An 18,242-nucleotide genomic window follows, 5' to 3' on the forward strand; every position below is an offset into this window, starting at 1 on the left:
TGGACAGAGTGTATAACAGACTTTTCTCTGTGATACACCTCTGAAGATGCCAGCCACAGATGCAGGCGAAATGTTAGGAACAAGATCTACCAGACCACAGCCACACAGCCAGGAAAACCCACAACAACCAGTTGAATTCGGCCGTGAAAGCCATCGACAATACATTGATTCTATTTCTATTATATTTGCTCAACTTTCCACATGATATATCTAGAAAACTCAGATTAAACATGGCAGGTAACTGACACAATGACAATGAAGCCTTGCAGGTTACTTATTTAATATTCAGCTGGCCTATCCGCTGTGGCCATGATCTGCAGCTACAGGGTCAAGAATGGTCAGGGAAAGCTCCCTCCAAGGACACTGAGGGCAAAATTGGGAGTGATTGGGGCTTTCAAAAGGGAGCAGTGTGGGGAGAGGCATATGGGAGGAAATGAGATGCCCCCTTAAAACATCTGAGATGGCTGCTAAAATGCCTAAGGCAGTTCACAACCAGATCATTAATATACATATCAAAGGGGGAGAGGAAACCAGCACAAAAACAAACAATTTAAGCAGCATCATATCATACAATAAATCACTAAAATATTGAATGCTTCCACACCAAAGATTCCCCTCATTTCAGCCACCCGACTGCTGTGCCTGCCCACCCCCCCATTTTCATGTGCCATCTGCTATCTGTGCACAGGCTGTTAAGAGGCGATTCTTTTCAAACCCCCACATTATTATTTTAAATCCATTAAAAACTGCTATTTCCTGGGCAACACATAGAATAAGCTACCTTCCAAGCATTTCACAGAGAAAACTGTGGGGGCAGCAGAGAAGAAGAACAAATTACAAATGGCTTTCATCACATAAATTTAGTCCTTGTGTTTCTAAGATGAGAAGAAATTACTTATAAGTGAAAATTATGGCAAAATAATAAGGGTTTAACTAAGCCAAAGCTCTCCATAAAATGGCAGTGTTTTAATTTACTTTTTTAGCCTGGGCACTTCTGGGAATTCCAAAATTTCTTTGCAGTTTTAAAAACCGTGATGAAGAAATCAGCCTTATGCAACCCCCAAAAACCTATTTCTGTTGTAATTTTGAGTCATTTCATGACAATCACTCCCAATTTTGCCCTCAGTATCCTTGGAGGGAGCTTTCAGGGAGAGGCAATGTTCCTGAAGGTAGCAGGTTTGAATCCCATTTCCACTGGTAGTAATTTAATTTTTAAAAACTTTCCATATATCACTAGTCTAATCTATGGGGAAATAAAGGCAGATGTAATACTGGCATTTGTGTACATCCAGTGGGGCAGGAACATTTGACAAGCAGGGAAGAGTACTCAATGTTTAAAATGTTTAGTGTAGATTCACACATCACACACAAGGGTTGTGCAGTCTGAATTTTATTAATCGAGATCTGATCCAAACTATAATTGTAGTTCAAGGTGGCTTGCAAATCAAACACTTTCAAACGTATGAATTAAAGGCCCAAATAAACCCCAAACATACCTGCAGTTGATATCCTATTAAAAGCCCTGGCAGTCTTGTAGCATCTCCTTACAATTTCTATTCACATAAAGTGAAAGGCTCTTCAATTGTGTTAAACTGAGCTTTCTTAATTCTCAGCAGAATTGTACAACCAATAAACTCTCCCAGCCAGTGAGTGGAGGTACCTTTAAAAAACTATCCAGAGGTGTTGCCAGCATCCCTTACCCCCTGCTGCAATTTCAGTCCAGCAAAAATTGCCATGACTCTCTTTTCCTTGCCTGCAGTGAAATTTGGGCTGCTAATTGCTGACCTGCACCACAATACACATACCTTAGCAATCACTAAAAAAGATACTAATCCTGTTCCCTCTTTCCTCCACCTGCCTTCTGAGTGCTCTACTCTTTGAAGTGTTATCTTCTCCTGCCCAGGCTGTGAGAAAAATGTTGAAAGTGTTGGAATGCAGTGAGTTAAGATACAGTAAGGAACTAGGTTTAGTTGCCTTCACCTTTGTGTTCGATTTTTGTAGAACAAACGAAAACAAATTCAGATTTTGCCAATACCAGGTTTGCTTGAAGTTCCCTGGAAAGGAGGGGAAAGCCCACTCACAGCCCAAATCATATGCCCCTTTATCCACTCTGAAAGTGAAAATGTTAGGTGTCTATACAGCTGGGACATATCTGCTTATCTAAATGAGATTTGGATGAGAAGAAAGACTGAATTCAAGGGGCAAAGGGTGGAGTGGCAGTATTTACCTGGGGGGCAGTTTGAGAACCTGGGGGTGGCTGTGGTGCCCATTTAATCCCTCATTTCACCCTTTAAAAATAATGCACTGGCTCTTGTCATAACCGCACTTAGTTTCTTGGCCTTGTACCAGTGAAGGTGCCCCAATTTTATTTATGACATATTCCACATCTTTTCTTCATTTATTCTATCTCTTGGAGACTTCCCAGAACAGCTGTTGCATGACTCAAGGGAACGTCTTCCATTTTTGTTTCTGTCTCTTCACAGCACCCAACAACTATATCGCCTGCCTTGGCCAGTTTCCCCATCCCAAAAATGGATACTGGTCAAAAGCTATTTTCAGGTACACCACAGTGCATACAAATATTTTAGAAGCTACTTTACATGTGTGACCTTTTGCCAAACTTGACTGCATCTTTGCATTTTTTTGCATTGTTTTCTAACTGTGCGCATTGTGTCTTGGTTTTCAACTTGTTGTGGATGCTTATGATACATTAGTGTCCTCGAAAGCTTCTGCACTTTTGTTAGCTTTGTACTCAACATTTTGTGGCAATAATAAGCAATGGGACTTTAAAATGTCCAAACTTGCAGTTTTTAAAAACCATACAATATAACAACAATTATTTTACATAAAAGAGACAACTTGCATTGACAAACACTAATCATCTACAAGAAACCTGTGGTTGACTTGCAAGCACATTTCTTATTCAGATCACTTATGGTGACCTTGTAGGGTTTTTAAGGCAAGTGAAAAGCAGAAGTGGTTGGTCGCTGCCGTCATCTGCAAATTCTTCCTTGGTGGTTTCTTATTCAAGTGCTGACCCAGCTTAGCTTCCAGGATCTAAGCTTCTATGAGATCAGTCTATATGTCATTTCACATCCTATCCTGAATGCTGGGGTATTGAATTTAATAACTTGCACAATTTCATTAATAATCTTAGTTTGTGTGTCATTCTTATACAGGGGCCATGCTAATCTTCTATGTATTGCTCCGATTTTAGCATATGTGCTGAATAACCTTAATTTAACCTATATAAGGTTTTAGTATTTTCATTAAGAGGTATGGGAAGTAGAATTCAAATAATTTAACAACTGGTTCCAGTGGTGGGATTCAAATAATTTAACAACTGGTTGTTTACAAGCACCATTTTAACAACCGGTTCTGCTGAAGTAGTGTGAATCTGCTGAATCCTACCACTGGGTATGGGGACAAATAATTAGAAGCCCCAAATAATTAGAAGCCCCATCCAGAATCTGCCTGTGGGAGCAGCACGTGGCCACGCTAGTGGATTTGTCCTCCCTTGGGCACTTACCCTGGTGGAGGGGCAATTTCTCTGCTGTGTGGCTGCCAAGACACTCCTCAGCACTGGAAAATGGCACCAGATGTGGTGCCAGCATCCCAGTGCTGGGGGTAGCCAGGAGAGGAGCTGGCCTTAGTCGGCTCACTCCTGACCTTTTCTAGTGTTACACCGGCAAGCCACAGATTGGATGTAAGGCACTCTTTTGGGCAGCGTAAGCCCACTGTAGTCCATAGAGGCTTCTCAGGAGCGGGCAACTTTCATACTTTGTGAGGCTTCCCACACCACCAGGATGCCTTTCTAAGAGTGGTGGTGTGGTGTGGCTGCAGTGCATTTGACCAAGCAGCTCCGGACTTCTACAAGAAGTTTTGGATAGACACGTATAAAACCGGATGTCATTGATGACATCCAGTTCCAAATCTACAACTGATTTCTCCTAATGGCTTTACATAACATGAGGTGTAAGAGTCTACCCTGTGGAACTCCACAGGACAGCTCCCTCAGTGAAAACAGCTGGTCTCTTATGGCAACACGTTGAATCTGATCCATGAGGAACCATTTAGACTAGCCCAAGGCACATCCCTGATACCTATTTCTGCCTCCAATAGGATGGCACAATCTACTGTATCAAAGGCTGTAGATAGATCCAGTAGAATCAACAAACAGGCATGGTCTTTGCTTACATTCAGGTGGAGGAATATAAAGGACGCAGAAGTAGCAGTTTGGGTTACCAACCTCAAGGTGGGAGCTGAAGTTTTACAGAATTATAACTTCTCCCTGAACTACTAAAATCAGTTCCTCTGGAGGAAATGGCAGGTTCTGGAAGTGGGCTCTGTGGCATCACATTCTACTGCACTCTTCCCCTTATTCAAATTCTGCCCTCCCCAGATCTACAGGAATTTCTCTCAAAAGAATCTGGCAATCGTAGTAGCAATACCTCTACAACCCCACACAGTGTCATTGATTCAAACATAGATCATATGCAAGATCACTAGGGGCAGTTCCACTGTTTTTCAGCCTTGCCTTTCATTGTGAGTTACCCCAACCGAACTCGGTGTGATTTCCTTCTGAATAAAGATGCTTCTGATTTAGCTCTCAAAAATGTAACGTGAGACAGTTTCAAACCCAGATGGGCATTCTGCTCCTATTGTAACTCACAAAAACAGCTTGCACAAATCACTCGGACTCTCACAGATTTTCATTTGGCTCCGTACGGGCACAAAGAGCCAGTGTTTACAGTCTTTAGCAAAATGATCTCTTTTATGGCCAAGTGTCCTTTCTATAACCAGATGGAAAAAGCGAGCAAAGAAGAAGAAAAAAGGGGGGGAGGTCTCCATAACTTAGGGAGGGAAAACCGAAATAGAATGAAATGTGTGGATTTCAAGGGGGTGGGAATCAACACGAGCATTGAGATTTCGCTCAACAAATGTCTGAGGTAGAAATTCAAGGCAAATCCTTGCTCGTAAATGAAACGGGAGGGCAAAGTGAAGAGGAAGTGACAAAGGTTGAGGTTTCCGAGCAGTTACACCTCTCCGTTTGTGATCTCTTTTTTGGAAAGCCGCTGACAGAGCCTTGGCATTTGCTCATCTCCAACTGCTGATTAACACGGCACTGTTTTATATTTAACTCTGACCAGAGCAGGAGGACTTGGGGGTGGGGTTGCTTGGCTTATAAAGCGGGCAGCAGCAGCAGCCGACAGCTAGTGTTCTTCTGTGCTCATTTCCTCTGCCTTTCTTCCCCAGCTGCGTTCTTTTTGAGCAGTCCCTTTCCTTTGGTTAAACCAAATATTATTTTTTAATACATTTTGTGTCTCCTAGGGAGGTAAGGTGGGAGGAGAGAAAGAGAGAGGAGGAGTCAGCAAGAGAGGAAAGAGATACAGATCTTAAAATGTAAAACGGAGCTTGCTGAACCAGTACTTAATATTTTTTTTTCAAAAACTACAGCACTCCTGTGCTGTTGGAACAAGCTTTTTTGTTTTCACACTCAATGCTCAGCTGTGGGGCTGGGGAACAGAGATGGAGAGAATGGATTTTGAAGGTAAGACACCCAAAAAGTACTGCATGAAGAAAAAACATGTGGCTATCATCTGTGGCGTGATCATTGCTGTGGGTCTCATTCTGGGACTTGCACTGGGATTAAGCAGACCAGACTGCCATATTTCAGAAGATGGGCAGGTAACAACAGAATCACCCACAAGGCCCACAACGGGATCACCCACAAGGCCCACAACGAGATCACCCACAAGCCCCACAACGAGATCACCCACAAGCCCCACAACGGAATCACTCACAAGCCCCCCAACAGAAGACACAGACCCTTGCCCTGCTCTGAATGATGACAGTGGAGCCTGGACAGATTTCAGATTACCCATCTATGTTAAGCCACTTCATTATGACTTGGAGCTGACACCGGAGATGGAAGCAGATCGTTACACTGGACAAGTCACTATCCTTATCAGGGTGGAAAACACGACTAGGCACCTGTGGCTTCACCTCCGAGAGACAAAGATCACAGAAATGCCCCTGCTGAAGACATTATCTGATGAACCAATCACTCTAAACCAATGTTTTGAGTACAAACCACAGGAATATATAGTGGTAGAAGCAGCACAAGAACTCACTTCTAATAGCACTTATCGCCTGACGATGAAGTTCCAAGGCTATTTAAATGGTTCCCTGGTTGGATTTTACAGAACAACATACATCGAGAATGGAATAACTAAGTAAATCTCTTTTTTACAACATATTAATACTACTCTATTATTCTTTGCTCAGAATTTCTGTCTGCCTCTCTATCTCATCTTACTTTTTTTCCTGTGTCCTCAAAAATTGTGTACTTTATATGAACTTAGGGAATATAAAGTGGCGTGGTGACAGTGGGGTGAGCAGCTAGTTTTGTCATGGAACTCTCTGGATTTGGGGGAACGGGTTTACCTTTGTTTATCAATTTGCCCCATTTACACAGAATCCAAACGTTATAAAATTGGTAGATATGACATATGCAATAACCATCTCAAGCTGCAATTGTATCATGAACGTATCTGTCTATGCATAGTACTAATTATATTGTTACTGTCATTTAATTTTGTGAACTCAGTGAAGATTTTGAACTCCCAAGAAACCGAAGGCTTTCACAGCCGGATTCAACTGGTTGTGGTGGGTTTTCTGGGCTGTGTGGCCGTGGTCTGGTAGATCTTGTTCCTAACGTTTCGTCACAGATGCAGACGAAAAGTTAGGAACAAGATCTACCAGACAACGGCCACACAGTCCAGAAAACCCACCACAACCAGTCCCAAGAAACCAATTAGCTGGGGCCATTCTGGCAACTGGATTTAAATACAGTGGTTTCAAACAGTGGGCTCCATCCCATGGATCTATTCCACTAATGGCGGCACTTTCACTTGGCATAAGTGGCCATCTTTGATATAAAAGCCTCTTCTTCCAGTATCAATGAAAGGATTTTTCACCATTGTGGGGAACAGATATTTGTGATCCAGCCCAGTATGTAGAATTCATTTAATGTATTCAATATTTTTTTACCATATGGCAATTTTCATTAGAGTGATGCCTTGCTTTTAGAACAGGAAGATTTCTGAGTTGCCAGGTGCTGGGAAAGGAAAAGTGTAGCCTAAAGTAGATATCTTTAACTTCAGGCTGGGGGATGACTCTTTCCTAGCTATGGTGACCCCACTCCCCCTTCCCTCCAAAAATACAGGTTGGATGGGAAAAATCTGTCCCACCTAGTGCAGAAGCCTGGCTTTGGCCCTGTGTATCCAGTTAAGCCTAAACAAAATGTTTAGCTTTTTATATAATTCTAAAACTCAGTTTTTTATATGTTGCATTGTCTCTGGTATTTCACAATGGTTATTTAGATATTCCCCAACCCCCACCACCCCCACCACCCCCAATTAAATTCTACATTTTTAAGCTTACTTATGAAAAACCTTGCTGGGTTTCAAAGTCACCTGCTTTGGTGAAATCTTACAGCCTCATATTGCAGCTTAATATTGCAGCCTGAATCTCAGCTCCATTCCTCCCAACCAGTCATGATCAAAGAATCATCAGCGATAACTTTGCTGGCCTAACAACACATTAAAGTGTCTGGAGAAAATCTTGACCATCTTTCTCCCCATCTGGTTTGAATAATGTGTGTGCAAATCTGAAATCTGGAGAAGGAAGGACTATGGGAAGGGAGGGGAGGGCTGTGTACTTTCACTTTTTGTTAGCAATGTCCAAAGTTTTCCCACAAAGAATTCTCAGTGTCCTCGCCAAACAATAATTGTGATCGTTCCTTGAGGGAAGCAATGACAGTGAACAAGGTATAAATCAATACAGAAATTACAATTTAGATATATCTGCAGGTGGATAACTATCAAGGGAATCAGTTCATGAAGGTCCAGTGAATAAGCCACAAATTATTTTCTGTATCCAGGGGAATGAAACTAAAGTCCTGTGTGGCTGACATATTATCCAAGGATACTTAAAGTGAAATAGAGAAGGTGGCAAGGATCCCAACCATTGGTCATTAGGGGTGAGCACATTTTTTGTTGGTTTGGATCAATTTTGAGTTCAAGTTTAGAAACCAAGAACTTTTAGTAAAGCTAAATAAAGCTGGAACCCATTGGCTTCATTTGGCTTTTTACTGAATTTTTTTGGGTTTTAAAACCTGGACCTGAAATTCACTACTTCTTTGTGCCACAGCTTCTAAATTCCATGTGGACTTGAGAAGCCATAGTGGGAGAACTTCAACTGAATGCTCAGTTGGGAAATGCCAGCAGGGGACGGGGGGGGGGGGCAGGGGAGAGAAGAGAGAAATTCCACTGAATGCTGGAGTGCAGCATTCAGTTGAAGTTCTCTCCTCCGCTGTTGGCATTTCCCATGTTCCCATGGACCTACATAATGGTGGCAAGGAGAGCTTCAACTGAATGCTGGACTCCATAGATCTGGGAAATGGTGGCAGGAAAAGGTTCAACTGAATGATGGACTTCAGTTGAGCTTGAGCTCCAGCTGCAAAAGCTGATCATGTTGGGCTTTTTTTCAGTTCCAGGGCTATTTGGCTCTGGGGGGTTTGGGAGCGGGTAAAGTGGAAACCCCCAAAAGCTCATATGACTTTTCTTGGGTTCTTTTGGTGATTCAGTTTTTCTGAATTACTACCCCTATTAGGCCTAACCATTGGCTGTATGGAGGGAGGAGGATGTTTCCTGGAGGGAGCCTGCCCCTCAAGGCTCCCCAAGCTTTTTGGTGCTGCAGTTGTGACACAATATTTGTAACTGTAACTATGACACAGAGGGGTGGGTACAGCCTCAAAATGGCTGCCATAAAATGACTGCTGCAAGAGGGTGCCTCAGCTTACCCTCAATCACACAGTGAAGATTCTGAGGCTGTGATGCCAGCTGCTGACAAAGCAACAGTGTTTTTTTTTATTTGCACAACTAACCTGTTCTCCCATGGCCAATCAGAAGCCTTGCTGGGCAAAAGCCCCACCTGGCCCCACCAACTTTCTAAAAATATATATATTGGCAGGCACTATAAAAGGTTTAGTGATTATCATGGTCCCCTCCCCCATTACCACACTGGAGACCCCTGCCATACATGCTTAAGCTGCAAGACAGATCAAATGGATAGATACTATGCACATACTCTTGAAGGGGCACAGTCAGCTTCACTTACATGGTGGGACTTTAAAGAATGAAAGGGAGATCTTGGGCTTCTTTAAAACAAATCAGAAACTTCTATACCCCAGTTTGCTGAATGCTTGTGCTTAGGATCAGAACTGTTAGGATCAGAAATATATAAGCTGACTTAGAACAGGGTCATTTATGTTCTAACACTCGGACCTCCTTAAAATGAATGCTTCCTTAAATAAGAACTTCTTTAACTAACCTAATACCCTGTAGAAACCTTGTCATACTTACAATTTAAAGAAAGGGTCCTTGCCCCCAAGTTTATTTTAGCATCATAAAGGCAAAAATTGTCTGGAAACATATTGGCTGGGTAGAACTTACCAAATCATGTGGATAGCATTTGGAGAGCTACCGGTTTTAGAAAGCACTTAGCTTCTTCTCCAATTCCCTTTTTAACCAGAAGGTCTATCATCTTTTCTTTAAAAAGCTCTCATGTTTTAAGTGCAAGTTGTCTTGTTCTAAATTTAAAAATCAAGTGAGGTGGGAGATCCACTGGTTCCATCCGAGCTTTAACCCTTTTTGGTAGGTTATGTCCATAGGCTTTGGACAGACTGTCTGTTCAATGTGTGGAAGTCAGGAGTTCTCTCCTTCCCCGATTCATGCACTGAGTCATCTGCACAAGTTTAGGAGAATTAGGAGAGCAGAAAGGTGGAATAAGACCATTTCATAGAAGAAAGACACAGATTTGAATATCAATAATTAAAAGGTGACTCAACACAATACCACAATAGAAAAAGGAAAGAAAGAATGGTCACAGAACCAGGGAGGTTAAGCAGACTTTATTTTAAAGCTTTTGTGTGACACAATGTGACCAGGTTCTTAAGTTAGTCAGCCTCCAGGTGGCAGTTGGAGAGCCACTGGAATTAAAACTGATCTCCAAGCATCATAGTTCATTTCCCTTGGAGAAAATGACCACCTTAGAGGCTCGTCTCTATGACATTATACACAGCTGAGACCCTTCCCCACACACCTTCCTCCTCAGGCTCCACCCCCAAAATTTCTAGGAATTTCCTAATCCAGAGGTAGCAACCCCACTCATAGCTGGTGCAGATCATTTGCAAAACATTCTTCATTAGTGCCTTCAATTTGTCCACAGAATGCTGATTCAGAAGCAATTCAGAAACATTACAGCGATTCATTGGTGTCACAGATTAAGGCCCAGGCTAGCTCCTGAGTTAAAAACTTCTGTTCCTCTTGGATTTATTTATCCCAGTTTACAGCCCTATGAAGATGGTGCTTGAAGGCCTCAACAATGTTTGAGAATCAGCAGTGTATTAGTAGGCAGCAGAAGAGAAGGCATCTCTGTTTAATACAAAATCTGTTAAAGAGGTGGCAACACTCTCTCTTTCTGTGGGTGGGTGGGTGGATGGATGGATGGATGGATGGATGGATGGATGGATGGATGGATGGATGGATGGATGGATGGATGGATGGATGGAGAGGGGGGATGGGGTGAGGGGAAAGAGCAGAAACAAGCCAGCCATGATTTGATCTCAGTTTCCCTGTCCAAAAAAACTGTTCAAGGCTGCTTGGCAAAGAATAGTTATCTTTGAACATCTTTTAAACCCCTTAATAAATGGCCTTCTAATTTCTGTGCAATCCAGATTAGGACTAAAAGGAGGTAAGATTCCTCCCTCAGACCCTTTTCCCAACCTGAAACAACCTTGGGGAGCTGTTGCTTGCCCTGTGGGAAAATGTACTTACAGAACATCAGTAGAAGTTCACATCCCGCCCCCCTAGGGCAAATAGGAGCTCCCTGGACCAAATTCAGCTTGGGAAAATCACGCTGTGGGGAAGGTTTCAGAAACCCTCTCCATTTAGACCATGCTGTAAATCTGAATGCCTCCATGTCTGTGATTTGCATTTGCATTTGCAGCATGGAGCTCCCAGACATCATCCGCTGACTTGTTTTGGAGATGAACCCAGAAAAGGAATAACATGTAGTTGGGCACTCAGTTTAGCCTACTCACTGGATTCCTCTGATGATAAAATGGAGAAAGGAGAAACCATGGATTGAGCTCCTTGATGGAAGTGTGAGATAAAAGTAGAGTAGATGGGTTTTTAAGTTAATTAAAGACCCATCTATCCTTGCTTTTTACATTTACTAATTGTTCATAAAATGTTATAGTCTATCGGTTTTGTTTGTGAATATGAGCCATTTTTAACATGTTTTACAATTGGCCTGCACAACCTACGATTAACCAAATGAACACAGCCCACGCCTGTGTACTGGAGCTTGCCAAGTGCTTAACAGTACTCCTATTTTTACAGTTCCTGGTAGGCAGGAAAAACAGGGCTATTATTGAGCCTCTGGTAAACCACTTTACATGGCTGATTGGCAGTGGCTGACAGGCAGATCCCAAGTTGTACAAGCATATTGCATAATAATTTCACACAAATCTGCTTGTCTATCAACATTTTCCTCTTGATAGAAGATCTGGACAGGGGCAGTACCATCTGGTAACTGAGAAATAGGTTTGCCAACTCTGCATTGGAAAATTCCTGAAGATTTGGAGGTGGAGCCTAGAGAAGGCGGGGTTTGGAAAAATAAGGAACCTCAGCAGGATATAAACCCACAGAACCTACCCCTCAAAGTCAACATTTTTCTCTAAATGCCAAAGCATTTCCCTGTACCCAGGGTTTTAACTAAGAATTTTGCCTTTTTATGCTGTTTTTGTTCTGCTGTTTTTTATTCTGCTCCTAGCCTTTTATTCTGCTTCTAGCCTGAAGACTCTTTTATTCGTATCATTTGAGACATCTCCATTTGTTGTGCTTTTATGCCATGGCTTGCTTATTGTATGGTTTTAATTTGTGTGTTTTTTAAAAAAAATATTGACTTGGGTTGTTTCATTATGTTTTTATTAAGTTTAGTTTTTATAGTATACTTAGTTTTGTTCTGTTGCAAGCCTAGATCAGGTTGGGATAGGTGGCATAAATGTTTTCAAAATAAATCAATAAGGATGTAATAGGAAGCCTGTTTGTGGAACTAGAAACATTTTCTCTGAGGAAGGGTCTCGTGATGGCCTCTCCCCAGCACTGGTTCCTCCTTCTTCAAAGAGTCATGAGTACTTTATGACATGATTGGCTATTAGTCCAATCTGCCTCCTATTTTCAAACCATTTGTCTATCTAGTAACCACACAACTCTCAGTACAGGTCAAGTATTGACAAACTTAACATCCTGCTCAAGCAAACTACTTATTCTGTTTTACGCAGAAGTACTGTGTGTGAGTGTTGTGAACGGCAGGGGCAGTCTTAGCCAATGGGCAGTTTAGGCAACACCTAACCATGTATGGCCCCATTTGCCCTGGTGGACAGGAGAAAATGTTTAGAAACTGAAGGAAAAGGTCAAGGACACTGGAGCACTGACCAGATAATGTATATATCTTCACAAATCCTACAAGTTATAATCTGCACCATTTAACTACTTTTTACTTCTTTTCTTTTTAAAAGAATAACTACTTTTGCATCGCTCAAGGTATTTGCAGACATGGGCTTGGAGAACAGCCAGCATATTAAATTAATTGAAGCGATGTAGATCTGCTTGTTCATCAATCAGAAAGCAAGCATGCTTCATCACAGACTGCTGAGTTAATATGAAAAGTTTAATTCGATTTAGGAAGCAGATATTTTTTATGAACATTGGCAACAAGTTTAATGACATCATTTCCCTTAGTCATTGATTTCCAGGGCAGGTGACATTTTCGGGTACCAGCAGTTAAAGTAGATACCGTTAGTATGCTTCCATACCATATTTTTCACTGTTTCCTACCAATATTCTAAACCATGCAGACTATACATGGAGCAGAATTTGGTATCAATGAAAGGCAGGTGTGCAAAATTATCAGAGGATCATTAATGTATGCTCTGAATGTGCAGTTTGTGTCTAGCTTTTGACATTTGGTTAAAACCACCAATTACCCATAAAAGCATACATTATACCCTTGTGACCTTCCTATCAAGTTGTGCAAAGAGGTACAAGGTGGGTCCAAGTATCAGGGATTCATCTGGTTATTGAATAAATCATATGACCAAATTGTCATGCTGTGAATATCATTTGAATGGAATTGTGCAGCTTTGCACATGTGCTGAAGCAGCTAAAAGATTGCTTTGGCACATACCTCAAAGTGGCTCTAACCACATTGATCATGCCACCATAAAGTTGCTCAAAATGAGTTCATGGGATAGATAGCAAACTGGGAGCATGACTGAGATTGAGGACTGGCTGTGGCTGACTGGCAAAGCATCTGCTTGATGTGCAGAAGATCCCTGATCCAATCCAGTTAAAAGTGTCAGGCAGCAGGTGATTTCAAAGATCTTAGACCTTGGAGAACCCCTGCCAGTCTGAGGAGACAATATCGATCTTGACAGATCCATAGGCTGATTCAATCTAATGAAGCCTCGTGTGTGTTTGCAACGTACTCATATAACTTTTAACATCTACATGGAATTCTGAATGGATCCAAATTTGTATTCTCAACAAGCTAGTGTAATAGTGTGAATTGGAATCCATCTATTCAATGAACACATTTCTGAATCATCTATCTTTATTATCTTTTCGAGGACTACACCGTTTCTTATGCCCCAGTTCAAACTCAGGACCTTCCGTTTTAGTTGCCTGCCTGCAGCTGAAAAAAACAGGGCAGCTAGCAAGCGTATGGCAAGACAAAACATAAGACTGTTGGGCAATGTTCAATTTAGCGGGTGTCAATTGTGAGGGCCGGTCTTGTCTTTGCTTTTACAATATTACTATTGAATACTTAATAATATCTATCTTGCAAATGTTCCATTTAGATTGTTCACATCACTCTTATGAGCAGAATTCTCCCTTCATTTTATTTACTTCAGTGGAAGCGTGTATTTTACCAAAGTCATGTGGTCTAATTATATCCTAATATTTATCACGTCTGAAAACAATTGTTTGATGCAACAACCTTCCATTTGTTTCAAAAGGAGCATAGCAGCTACTGATCATGAGCCCACGGATGCACGGAAATCATTTCCTTGCTTTGATGAACCTAACAAAAAGGCAACTTACAGCATATCCATAGTCCATGAAGATACATATGAAGCTCTGTCAAACATGCCAGTGAAGGTATGGTGCAATCTTACCATTTTGGTCAGTATCATTGCGTCTAAGATGGTGGCTGTTATTCTGGGGCCCTGTTTCAGTGGCATCTGTCTCCTGGGTTTCCCCATTCCCCAGGCAGGGCTTCATGACTGACTCCCTCTGGTTCTTAATCCAGAGCCTACAGCTCTGTCCCACCTGTTTTGAGCACCTCTTGACTGGGCTGACACAGCTGCGAGTTGTATATGGCCTGCCTCAGCCAAGGTGAGTGGCCTGCAAGTTCAGGCTGGGACCCATTGCAAGACACAGTGATCAGTGAATCACTTGCTCTGGGCCAGTCGTTTAATGACACCAAAGACTTCAATGGGAATTCTCCCAAAATATTCTTAAACACATGGATTTAATCAGAGTAATAAACTTAATGGTCACCAAGAGCAGAAATGTTGGCACTGTGTAATATATTCCTGTAATATACTCATGGAAGAGGCTGGCTGTCAAAACCCAAAGTTCATGATTCAAAATGGGCTATTTTTAGCAGCTGTGTTGAAAATTCAAAGGGAAGTCACTGGCATAATTTCTACCTCTAGAATTTGCAGTGGGAAAAAACATCATATGGACCTTAGCCATCAGAATTTCCGATGAATAGCCTAATTGAGTGTCAAAGCCACATAACTTGGAATGAATGAGTTTCAAATTTCCCAGTTAAGTGCATAATTTGAAAAAGCTAATTCTAGCCACCCAAACTGCTGGCTAGAGAAATTATTTCCCAAGACTCACATAAACATCAGTTCAGTGTAAGATTGAAGAAACTAAGCATTAGTGCTAAACAAGAAAAAAGAGATTCAGTGCACAAAATTATACCTCAACTATATATTTTCTATTCCTGTCATGGTACTGATGTCCTATTTACTGTATATAGGGGAAGGTGCCACAATCCAGTGCATAGTCATTTCACATTTATTTCAATGGGATTTAAGTGCATACCACTATGCACTGAATTATTTGAATTGCAGATCTCAGCTCAAGGTTCCATAGATCTGTCACCCCTTTACTGTGTAGTGAATACTTCCAGCATGGTCCTCTACACAATGGTCACCACCATCACCATAACAATATATTTGTAGACATTCTTACCACATTTTCCCAGCATTGACCAAAGGAAGGGTAACTGTCTAGACTTTTAAAAACATGCAACCACAGCTGACCATATTAGCACATAGTGCATGAGAAAATACTATTCAGAAATCCATGTGCCAGCTGAAACATCAGTTTACAGAAACTTACAGGTTATCAGTGGCAGATTAAATGAAAACCAGGGTGTGGAGTGGTTGGAGTGTTGGACTGACAACTGAGAACCTTGGGTTAAAATCCTCGCCCTGACACAGAGCTTTCTAGGTTACCTTGAAACAGTCATACTTTCTTAGCCTAACTTACCTCATAGAGTCATTCTGAGGATAAAATATGGAAGGGAGAGTCATGTATATTTCTCAAAGTTCACTGGCAGAAGGGTGAGATCAACAGGCAATAATAATTTACATTAAAATAATTTCTGAACAATCATGACAAGTCAATGAATTATATCACTCAGGTATTATAGCTTCAGGAAATCCATGGAACTTCCAGAGTTTGTATTTTATGAGGATCACAAATATAGTGCATTACATAATATGCATATATAGTATATAGGTTTGTTTTCTATTATGTATTATGGCAGTGGTAAACAAGTTAGTATATAATATTTTAAAGAAGGCTAATAGAAAGGATACATGCACAGGTACAGAGTGATAACGTATAAATACATCTGAAATTCTAATTTTTAATAATTATAATATAAACACATGTATATGTTGTGAGAAACAGACGATACAATGGCTTTTAGATGCAGTAAGCTTGTGGTCCTTGTTTTCAGACATTTATTTTAAAAAGCCACCCCCTACAAAATAAGGATGGCAAATATTATGAGCAAAATTACACTGGTAAATAGTCTGGCATGAAAGCCTCATTAAATAAACATTCATCAGGGAATTCAATTTCGACCCCACTGGCCAATTTTATAACAGCAACAAATGCTGCATAAGAAACTTTATGCCCATTCTTTCTTTGGAAATTAAAAAAAAACTTCCATGACAGTAGAATTATCCTTCCATACCACCTATTATATATTCATAGCTTTTGGTTTATAGCAGACAGTTGGATGTAATCCACAAGTCTTGGCCCCTTTCTATAGTTAGAATTTGAAACTGGAAAATCTATTCTGAGAGTATCACAATGAAAAAGTCACATTCCATAAGTGTAGCAAAAACAACAACTGTCCTGCTATGTCATGCAAATAAGGAAAAGAGAATTCTTTCTATAGCAGGAGTTTTCTTGTAAGTGGTGTACCACTGGTAGTTATTTTGATTTATCCATCTCTTTTTTAGGAAACAATACCATTGGGTAATGGTTTGACTCGGACAACATTCCAAGACTCTGTTACAATGAGCACTTACTTGGTGTGCTGGGCTGTGCACCAATTTAACTACACAGAAAGAATTTCAAAGAGAGGAATTCCTGTAAGTTCTCTGATAAGTTTTAATAAATTACTGCAACTGATTGCTACAAATTGTTTTGCTTTGCAAAGTGAAAACAAAAGAGCCATTTTCATTCAACAGCTTAGGTTTTTTCTGATACTGATATTTTGCAAAATAATCCTAAACCTTATTTAGCAAGATCCTCTCTTTTGTCTTCCTCCTCCTCATTGAAATAACACCCTTGGGCCCATTCCACACACACAGAATAATGCACTTTCAGTCCACTTTCACAGCTGTTTGCAAGTGAATTTTGCTATTCTGCACAGTACATTGAAAGTGGATTGAAACTGCATTATTCTGCATGTGTGGAAGGACTGTGCTTGCCTCAGTATGGCTAAATCACTTTTTTATGGATCTTTTTAGTGATAATATTGTAAACCGCTTTGTACACTGAGATATAAATTTTAAAGCGCAAATAAATGAATTACTTTGAATATAACTGGATTACTTGAAAACAATGGATGTACGCTAATATACATACTTCATTTTAGTATTCTGGATGCTGTTTTGAGCAAATGTCAGATCTTCCCCACTTAGATCAAACTGACTGGAGACTTTGGTTGGTAGCCAAAAGGGCTGAGCCCAGCTCTTACTGGCTACCTTTGTGTCAGTCATAAAATCATCTCTCTTCCCCTACCCTTGGAGTAACTTTTCAAGGTTGAAGAAACAAATATTTGATCCTGGAGAAAGAGGGAAGGAGGTGGGGTGGAGTTTCCAAATTGCTCCTATCCTCCCACAATTCCTCCTGGGATAGTAGTTATGAAATACTTAGACCAAAAATAACTGGTTTCTTGGGCGTGACTAGAGGCCCATTCTGTCTTCAACAGCAGCCAGCCAGATGATTGTGAGAACTTTTCAGCTGGTGATTCATTGCTATCCTTCTTGATTGTATCCAGCACCTTTGCTCTCAAAAACTCTCCACAAAATTATCCTGTGGAAAGTTTGATGCAGAATGTTTTTTGGGATGTTTGCCTGTTCTTATTAGATTTGAAGAAGCACACAAGTGCAACTTTATGTATGAATGTTTCTACCCCTTGCAAATCAATCTTTTAGCTATGATGGTGCTTCATTTTAATGATGTACCTGCAGCCTAAGTAAATCCTTCCAAGAATAGAATCATAGGCCGTTTCCGCACGGAGGCGGAGTCTACACCGACCCGACCCCTCTGAGACCATTCGCATGAACGGTCCCAGAACCAGCTGGGACGACGGCACAGAGTTGCGCCGTCATCAGGGTGACCTTCCCGTCCTGCGGCCCTCCGGCGCATCGCAGAGGCCAGGGGACACGCCCCCCTGCCCTGCGCCTGCACCGTCGCTCTACGGGTCAGAGGCAGAGGGGAAACGTATCCCCAGGCTCGGCGTGGCGCGAGGAGGAGGCGCGAGGACAGGTAGGTAGAGGGCGGAAGGGG

At 41.3% G+C, this 18,242-nt stretch overlaps 1 protein-coding gene and 1 pseudogene across 1 annotated transcript in view; one reads left to right on the plus strand and one right to left on the minus strand.

Annotated features, from left to right (window-relative positions):
• Positions 1 to 3,135: 3,135 nt before the first annotated feature.
• On the minus strand, positions 3,136 to 3,234 carry LOC125440434 (annotated as a pseudogene).
• Positions 3,235 to 5,242: 2,008 nt separating this feature from the next.
• The window catches only part of LOC125440344 (glutamyl aminopeptidase), a 49,147-nt gene continuing 36,147 nt past the window's right edge, over positions 5,243 to 18,242 (plus strand). The window contains exons 1-3 of the mRNA XM_048510121.1: positions 5,243 to 6,236; positions 14,150 to 14,291; positions 16,685 to 16,816. Of these exons, the coding sequence (XP_048366078.1) occupies positions 5,530 to 6,236; positions 14,150 to 14,291; positions 16,685 to 16,816 (981 nt within the window). The 5' untranslated portion in view covers positions 5,243 to 5,529. The remainder of the gene's footprint in view (positions 6,237 to 14,149; positions 14,292 to 16,684; positions 16,817 to 18,242) is intronic.

Source organism: Sphaerodactylus townsendi, linkage group LG10 (genome assembly GCF_021028975.2).
Source record: "Sphaerodactylus townsendi isolate TG3544 linkage group LG10, MPM_Stown_v2.3, whole genome shotgun sequence".
Taxonomy (NCBI): domain Eukaryota; kingdom Metazoa; phylum Chordata; class Lepidosauria; order Squamata; family Sphaerodactylidae; genus Sphaerodactylus; species Sphaerodactylus townsendi.